Source organism: Scleropages formosus, chromosome 16 (genome assembly GCF_900964775.1).
Source record: "Scleropages formosus chromosome 16, fSclFor1.1, whole genome shotgun sequence".
In the NCBI taxonomy this organism is placed as follows: Eukaryota; Metazoa; Chordata; class Actinopteri; order Osteoglossiformes; family Osteoglossidae; genus Scleropages; species Scleropages formosus.
Genome location: NC_041821.1, coordinates 5436283 through 5445488, shown reverse-complemented (window position 1 = coordinate 5445488; position 9206 = coordinate 5436283). Strand labels below are relative to the sequence as shown.

Below are 9206 nucleotides of genomic sequence, written 5' to 3'. Positions count from 1 at the left end.
GTCAAAATGATGTAAAGTGTGATGTCAGACTGTGGTATTGATGATGTCAGCTTTTTTCACTGTGATGAGGTCACCTGCGAAACGACGTCTCCATCACATTCTCAAATAATTCAAACACGCAATCCATAAGTCAACGACAGGCAAATAAATCTCATTTTAAACTCCGGCGATACAGGTATGTCCAAGCAAGGCCCTGAAACAACGTCCAGTCTTACTTATATAATCATACGGCTTCATATGAGCTATAAAAAGGCCCCATCGTCACGGCTCCTGGGGTGGGATTTACCAAATGTAGAAAATTAGACCCCATTCCAGTAGCAGCTGGGGGGAGTTAAAAGCAGAACCAGTGGTTAGACCACCTAGTAGATGGCTCCAAGGTCGTGGTTTGGGGGTTTGACGGGCAGCGGGGGGGACAGGGCGGATGCCCACATGCCCCACAGCTCCTTTCAGCTGTTATCACACACCTTCCAAAACCTGGTTAAATCGAAGGCCAAAACGGAGCTCATGAGGGAACACACACACAGTGGTGGGAAGCTTCTCCACCAGCAGTGACGAACAATGGGTCTGTGGCCTCCTGCATCCAATCCAGAAAAACACACACACACACACACACTCGAACCCCTTAACACAAAGAAAGATTCATTCTAAGTGAGTGTGTCTTGTGGATGCCAAGAGACCCTGAATATATATTATATATGGTATATATTTTTTCCAGGAAATAAATGAATGTGAGTAAAGGTCGCCAAAATATTCTTATATTCTAAGCACTGTGTGATGCTGTATGTATTTTTGAAAATAAATAAAAATTGTTACTTGTAAATTGTAATGCCACATGGCTATGGAACACGGTGCATCTTATAATAATAATAATAATAATAATAATAATAATAATAATAATAATAATAATAATGTGCATTTAAAGACTACACTGATCAGTTTTGACTATTTTCAATAATCGATAATGTCGCGAGGCGAACAGTATTTCTGACACATGGCACGAGAACAAGTTCGGAGAGGTGGATGACGGGAAATGTTCACGTGAGGTTCGGCTCGGACCGCGCGGTGCCCCCGCTTCCCCCGCAAGAGGCGGTCGGCTCGTGCTCGCCTCGTCCGCGTTTGTCACGCGGCCGCGCGCTCCGCCCTGGCACGCGGCCAGCCCCGTTTTATTTATAATTATAATGCCTTTTTCAGCGCACGTCGGATCCAAACCCGGGGCCTTTGATCTCCTCTCCGTCTCCTCACCCGGAAGAGAACCCCGGCCTCCTCGCTCAGCTGGGACGCGCGCACACGTGGAAACGCTGGCTGCCGTCCACGTCCTGACCAAATGTGGTCACACAAAGGGAGAGGGGAGGGGAGCGGAGAGGAGCGGAGAGGAGCGGAGGGGGGAAACCGGGATGAAAGGGCCCGCCGCTCGAGATCAAAGGCGCTCGCGGCTCCACCCGCAAGCCCCACCTCCCGCCTTTATAAAGATCTCCCTCGCGCTCCGAGCTCACTGTCACGCAACGTCTCCGCAACCTCTCTCTCTCACACATACACACACACACACACAAAACAGTCTCCTCTCTCTCACACACACATACACATATTCTCTCTCTCTCTCCTCTCTCTCTCTCTCTCTCTCACACACACACACACACACACACACACACACACACGGTCTCTCCCTCTCTCCGTCTAGCTCTCTCACACACACAGACACAGTCTCTCTCTCACTCACACACTCTTTCTCACTATCCCCTCTCTCTCTCTCTCTCCCCAAATATTTCCGACACAGAGCAGCTCCTCCTGTATTTATTGACCATTTTCACACGCCCAGAAGTCATGTCATATTTCACATCATATGTGATGAATCGCGCGTCTTTACGGAAGAGATTTTGTTTGTCTTTTTGCGCCTGAAACACGTTTCATGTGCTTTAACTGTATGAGAGGCCCGTCCCGTCAAACACCACAGTGCTCCATAATGTCACTAATAAATGCAACGTATCAGTCAAAATACGGGAATTTTGAAAATGTTTTTAAAACGTAGTCGGTTTTACTCCATTGACAACTTGTATCATATTTATAGTTATTGAAAAATGTGTTTTTTTCCCTTAATGTCACTAGAAAACATGAAACATTTCTGTTATTGAATTAATATGTAGGTCTGTGCTCCTCCAGCACTCAGGGCTCTGTTTCTGCGAGGTGAAATGTTCTGATTTATTTAATTTCCCTGACAATATCTATATATAAGCTCACATAGTATCATATTTTGCATATTCCACGTTCCAAAAATGCCCCGAAAACGAAACAGCACAGAAAATAAAACTTCCAATAAATTCCTGTAGTCTGACTGACTGAAAAAATTCTTATTGTTGTTGTAGAGTATAAGATTAAAATTGCTGTATATATTGCGGCGGAAATGATGTTATAAACATTTCTTGTTTGAGATGCTTCATATTTTTTTACTGCAATTTTCAATGCTGTTATTATTTTGTTCCGCACGTAAAACATCTTTTGCTTCTGATTCACAGCGCTGTCCAGTGTGTTCAGTAAAAGTGACTTTAACATGCAAGACGTCTAAAGAAATATTAGAAAATGAGTATAGAATGAAAAGTAGAATGGAAATATTATTTCTGTTACTTTTGAATGCCACTCAAAAGGCTGTGATCAAAGCAATGATCCCCATGAGTAAATAAGTACTAGGAGTAAATAAATACTAATTAAAAGCTAATAAAGTTTTTCTTAACTTGCTTTTGTCCAGTCATTTCCTCCGCTTTTTTCAGTGTGAAAGGACACGTATAATTAGAAATAATAAAAGAAGGAAATTTAATAAAGAATGACACATGTAGCGATTGAAAACATCAAGCGGCCTGAAACAGGTCAATTACAGTGATTCAGTTTAATCAGGTAATCAAATTTCCATATAGACTATTAGCTCGTTTATTTTATTTTATTTGAGCGAATGCGTACGGAACACAAACAACTTTCCAGAAATCAGTCCAATAACATATTACACTTGTGGAATGTCAATTATTAATAGAGAGAGGAGCCAAATAAACCGCAGTACGTACGGACGAGCTCCAATTGCACCTTTAATCCTGAAATCTTTCATTCTCTTATTAGAAATTACACATTTTTTTAAGGCAGGTTGGAACCACCAGGAAATCCCGCTGAGCGATGATGCATAAAAATTTAATTTAAAATATTTTTCACTTTCTCTATGGATATGACATTATGACCAAAAACTATATTTGCACATTTCTTCATAATACGCACATCAACAATAAAACAAACATCAGTACAGTTCTCCAGTGTCCTCTACAGTGCGTGGCGCGTGCGCTCGCACGCACACACACACACACACACACAAACACACACACACGTTTCTTGAGGCACAACTTTTTTCCTTACATTAGGGTAAGTGTTTCTGCAGACCGGTGTAAGTCGCTCACACACACACACACACACACACACACACACACACACACACACACATCCAACCCCCCACCCCCACCCATTTGCCCACCTCCCTCTCCGGCGTCAATCGGTGAGGTGTCAATCAGAGCGGCGGCTTCCCTTTCATCTGCCGCCTCGCGGAGAGGGTGGGGTATGAGGGTGTAGGGGGGCTGGAGGTGGGGGCTACATTACAAACACACTCACGCGGCCTCCACACCATCCACATCGTACACACCGCTCCCGCAGCGCGGCACCGGCTCGCGGCTCGGCGCGCGCCGCTCACGCAACAAATCACGGCTCTTCTATTTATTTATTTTTCACATTTCACCATTTTCCATGGTGACATGCTTCTGAGGTCACTTTAGAGTTTTTTTGTTGTTGTTGTTGCTGTTGTTGTTGTTGTTGTTTAAAAAAAACTTCTCCTTCACATCCAGGATGCATTTCAAGTCGAAGCCCAGGAAGAGAGACGCTCTCGTTGGTGCCTGAACCTGTGTGCGGTGGGGGCTCGGGGGGAGGGGGGGTTGTTCCTCCACGCGTGTTTACAGCGCTCACGCACTTGGGCTCCGAGAGAAGAACAGTGTTCCTTCCTCCTTCTGAGCAGATCCTCGAGCTTCCTGGACTGTGGCGGGGAAATACATGAAGTTTGCGCTGTTTTTCCACTCTTTCTCCCTGTTGCGCGGGTCGCGAACGGAGCGGGACGCGCGGGACTCCTGATGCGAGGGCCCTAGTTTTGTGGGCTGAAAAGCCGAGATCGATCGTCCATGAAGCTCGAGCTCCGGCCTCTCTGAGGGGGTCACCTCCCCTCACCTCCCCTCACCTCCTCCCCAGGTGTGCGGGGCTCCTCGGCTCCCAGGCGCCGCGCTGCTGCTCTTCGCGCGTCGGGAGCGCGCCGATCTCCTGTTGCTCCGCTGGAGACGCGGCGTCCCGCACGCACGCAGCGCGCAGAACAGAAGCCGCTCGACCTGCGCCCGGGATCTCCGCGGCTTTACCACCCTTTTACCCTGGTGAACGCCGGCGAAGACGACATTGAAAAGGTGCCTCGCCGAGGAGCTTGGAGCGAAGCGAGGCCGAGATGCCGCAGCTGGCGGGCGGCGGGGACCCCGAGCTGTGCGCCCCCGACGAGATGATCCCCTTCAAGGACGAGGGGGACCCCGACAAGGAGCAGAGCTTCGAGACGCAGCAGGCCGAGGAGGAAGGCGACCTGGCCGACATCAAGTCCTCCCTGGTCAACGAGTCGGAGACGGGTCCCAACGGGGGGCCCCCACACTTGAGCCCCCACCATGTGAGCGCGCCCGTCCGCCGCGGTGTCCTTTCCGCTCCTCGGAGCGTCGCGCGTAACAAACGGCACCACATATAATAAGGAGATGTAAATTAACCCCTTCGCGTGCAGTGGAGAATATGTGGGTCATTTCCTCTCTGCGTGATTCATAATCGTTATGTGTTTCCCGCAGCAGAGGAAGATTAAAAATGACACAAAGATAATTTCATACAAAGCTTGGCGCTCAGTCTTTTAGTTCCATTTTTTTTTCTCGCTTTAAATTTGTCGCCCCTGATCGTCGGTCATGTGCTTTAAAGTTTAAATTACGCTGCTTTGATATTACAGAATTGATAGTTAAAATTTTATAGCAAGGTTTACTGCTGAGTAAAATACGAAAAATAAATTAATCTGGAAGTTTAAAAAAAGCCCCTTTGGTGCGCCGTTTAAACTGACCGCAAGTCCTCAATAAATACCTCTTAAAAGTTTAAATGTAGCGTTTCGAATGTTTAATATGCAGTCTTAACGGGGAGAATTATATAAAAAAGAAAAAACAGAAATACAGATTGATTTTTGAAAACGGCCAGACACTTTTGCGGTATTTTTGAACGTTTTCTAATCGTTCTTTAGAATAAATGTTTCCGTTATGTTTATGTAACATGCCCTCTTGCACAGCATTTCATTTTTGGTCTTTTGTAAAAATACTACGTGGCCTTGATGATTTTCTTACTGGCAGGAATTTAAAAAATAGTTTTCGGAATTATATATATATGTGTGTGTATATATAATATTCTGAGTGTTATATTTCTGGAATCAGAAAATCTTTAATCTTTCATTCTGTAAAAAACAAAATAAGAGCAAAACTGCGCTTGTACTCCCCAGGCACATTATACTCCACATTTTTTTAATAAAAAATTGTGAATAACAGAGATGCTACAGTTTATTTTTAAAAATACCCCAAAATATTTCTGCAGCAGCTGATGATTTAAAGCAGATTTTATTTACATCTGATCTGCAAAATAATGCATTGAAATATTCTGCTGATTGACTCATTTTGAATTTGTTTAAATATCCATGAAAATGGAAAGTGTGTATTCTTTCCTCTGGATCAACCACCTAATTTCTCAAAATCTCCAGGCTGTAAAATGTATATGTATATATATATATATAAAATTAAGAGTGAGGTTTGCTAATGGAAACGGGCACTTTTGGGGTCGGGCCTCGGACCCGGTTAATCTGATGGAGCCTCGGTATCGAGTTGAGCGGCTGCTCTGGGGCCCTGAGGAGACCCAACTCCAAAAGGAGGTTCTGCTGTAAATCCCAGTGCAGCCGAGAAACACAGGAACTGCAGCTCCTGGCTTTGCTGTGCTGTGTAATCTTTGTAATGACTGCAGTGTGTGTCGGGATCGGGGCCCCGAAAATTCAACACCCCGCTTGCGCGAAAATGCACGAAAAGGAAGAGTGGGAACTGATAAAGTATCAAGAGCAGTCAGATTAAATGCGTTCAAAAAGAAATCCCGGCAAAGACGATTCCTTTCAGAAGCCGTTTACACTGTTAGTCTTTATACAGAGGCAGCGGGAAGTGTATTGGTTAGAGGCCTTGGGCTTGAAGGAGCTGGGTTCGAAGCCCTTCTCCTGCTGCAGTACCCTTGATTGAGGCACCAACCCTGCACTGATAGAGTAAAAATGAGCCAGCTGTATAAATGGGTAAATCACTGTCACTGCACTGAAAGCTGTTTTGGAGAAAAGCTTCAGCTAAATGATTGAATAATTAGGAAATAATAATGTTTGACCTTTTTCCAGGGCACAGAAATGTAAGCGTCTCGGTGTGTCACTGTATTCGGCGCTCTGAGTGACTTTTCTTTCTCTTGTTTCTCTCCTGCAGGCAGGTAGACAGTCCCAAATACCGCAGGATTCTTACCACGAAAAGCACAGAGAGCATCCAGATGATGGTGAGTGGAAGGATGAAAGACACCTCCGACCGGCCTCGCTTTACAAGCCGGGCGTCAGACCCCCGCACGCCCGGACTTCTCGCTCCAGAATTAAATCGGTCACGGGAACGAGGGAGCGACCCCAAATCCGGCGAAAGAGAACAGTCGTGCGGCACACATCCCCGGCACCCGGTTTTTAGATCGCGGGCCTCGGATCCGTGTTCCTTTCTAACCTGGTTCTGCTTTATTAACCTACATAAATCCACGTGGGTGTAGGAACACGCAGTGCTCTGGGAGAAAAAAGGCGCTCGCTCCGCAGCGATTAGGTTAGGATCCGATCCAGGCCTTGTTTACAGTAACGCCGGATGATGGCGTTACGCGCCGCTCTTTGTCTCCCCGTGTCGGTGCACAACGCCGAGTTGTGAGGCTCGCTCTTCTCGCGCCACGCTCTCAGCCTGTTTACTGGGAGAATACCTGCGGTGCCTTGTGAAGACATTTAGAGCCCGTCGACGCGGCCTTTTCGTCGTGTCCCTGCCCCTCTCCGCGGCAGAGCAACATCTCCAGATGATGCTGAGGACGGATGGAAACTTCAGCTGCCGCTGCTCCGGGAACAAACCGCCCGATGCGGTGTTTATCTTTCAGATGTCAGTCATGATAGGCACCGATCCTCGTGGTTCGGGCGCACTCGCCTTAAATGTTTAGAGAAGGATAATACCGGAAGGGGGCGGAGTGTTTGACCCGGGTCTCCAGGTGACTTCCACACCTGGAGTGTGTGGCCTGAGCGACGTGCCTCCTGCCGATGCCGCCGCTGATGGCACGTTGCTGCCGATCTCTTTGTCCCCACACAGGGTTGGGTGCGGGTGCGGGTGCTGGGTGCTGGGTGGGGGGTGGGAGCGTGACTGCCCTTTGTTCTCCAGTGCTGAATGGGCCACTCTTAAACTCAACAGCCCCCCCCCTCCCCCCTTGTAACAACAATCCCGGCTCTTCCATCAATCCTCCCGCCCCACATGCTGGCAGACTGCCTCCTCCAGGAGAAACGTGTGTCGCTCCTCGCATGGGGGAGGCCCCGGGCTTCAGGAGCGAGCCCCCTTCGGGTCGGAGGTCACGGCGATCAGCGGGACGGCCTTGTATCCACACGATGTGTCTGTCCGCCTTAATTGCTCCAAATTGGCACGGGGGGACCCCTTTGTTCCCTGCCATAGTATAGCGAGGGCCCGAAAGGGAGAGGGAACAAGTATCAGCAAGCAAAGTGCAGGAGCCTAAAGGTGCCGACGGAACGTTCCAGCAACATTTGCTGTGCAACTTAGAAAAGTGTCGCTTCTTTTAGCCTGTTAATGGTGGAATAACGGATGGAGCGATGAAATAATGGGCAGCGGGTGGGGTGGTGCTTCGAGTTGCCCCCTTGCCCTCAAATGACCTAGGTTCCAATCTCCGCTCCTTCTCTAGTAGCCTTGATCAAGGAACTTACCTCGAACTGATACGGTAAAGTAGAGGGGTAAATTGTTGTAAGTAGCTTCGGGAACGATCCGAAGAAAGGAAGTTTTCTCGGAAGCTCGACTCAGGTCCGCAGCCGTGGACAGGGTGGCTGGGAGGGGAAATGATGACTGCTTGCTCTCCATTTCCCAGGGAAGCACCAACAGGACATGTACAGCAAAGGCCACCCCTACACGGGTTACCCGGGGTACATCATGATGTCCAACGTGAACAACGACTCGTACATGAACAACGGCTCGCTGTCTCCGCCCATGGCCAGAACGGTGAGTCCCGTCCCCCCTCCACCATCAGCGAAATACGTTCCTTAATCGGTGTCTGAGAAGTCAAGGGGCGGTCAGTTGGAACCGAACCGAAGCCTTCGGGGATCATCTCGACGCGAACGGCGGGCACGGGGCGCCGCTTTCCGGCGCCCTCGTTGGCACGTCGAGCCTCGCTGCCGGATGGTGCCGCGTTGGCGACGCTCTCCTGTGCGAATCCAGCCAACGGAAGGCAGACGTGGGGAGAGCACGCTAGCAGCTGTCCTCCCTAATCCTGTTTCGGGCCTTTTGTGCGGGAGATACGCTGAGCCTCGCCGTGGCCTGCTGCTCCTGAAAGCCGGCGGCTCGGCGTGCCCCTGCACCCTGCCAGCGCCAGGCTTAACGCACACACTTGATATTTTTTTCCCCATTTCTTGTTTTTTATCATTAGAGACTCAAATTTCAGCTAATGCCAGATTATGGATCTTTGTTCCGTCGTCGGCTCAGCGGGGATTTGAGGTTGGGGATGTTGAACGTTTGCCCGAAACGAGGGGTCCGGGACGCCGCGGCTGCCGGCGCGAGCGTGTTTCGGCGATGGGTTTCGTACGTTTTCACGACGGCGGCGTGACGCGCGGCACCCGGCCGCGTTGGAGCTCCGGATGGCGGCCGCGCGGCGCCTCACGCTTGCCGGTGTGACTCCTCCTCTCCCATTGTTGTGCTCCCTGTCGCCGTGATCACGTGGTGCGGCTCGCGCACGCTCACTTGGATCACGGGCTCCCCCCCGCGACGCCCTATTGTTTAAACGGGTTCGAAATGACAACGAATCGATACCGGCGTTAATTGGCTGGGACCGCA

The 9206-nt window shown here is 49.0% G+C and overlaps 1 protein-coding gene across 6 annotated transcripts in view; it reads left to right on the top strand.

Moving 5' to 3' along the window:
- The first annotated feature begins 3519 nt into the window (after window positions 1-3519).
- The window catches only part of lef1 (lymphoid enhancer-binding factor 1), a 35192-nt gene continuing 29505 nt past the window's right edge, over window positions 3520-9206 (top strand). For all 6 annotated transcript variants that reach the window (XM_018735618.2, XM_018735617.2, XM_018735616.2 and 3 more), the window contains exons 1-3: window positions 3520-4717; window positions 6576-6642; window positions 8248-8378. In XM_018735618.2, coding sequence (XP_018591134.1) covers window positions 4508-4717; window positions 6576-6642; window positions 8248-8378 — 408 coding nt within the window. In that variant the 5' untranslated portion in view covers window positions 3520-4507. The remainder of the gene's footprint in view (window positions 4718-6575; window positions 6643-8247; window positions 8379-9206) is intronic.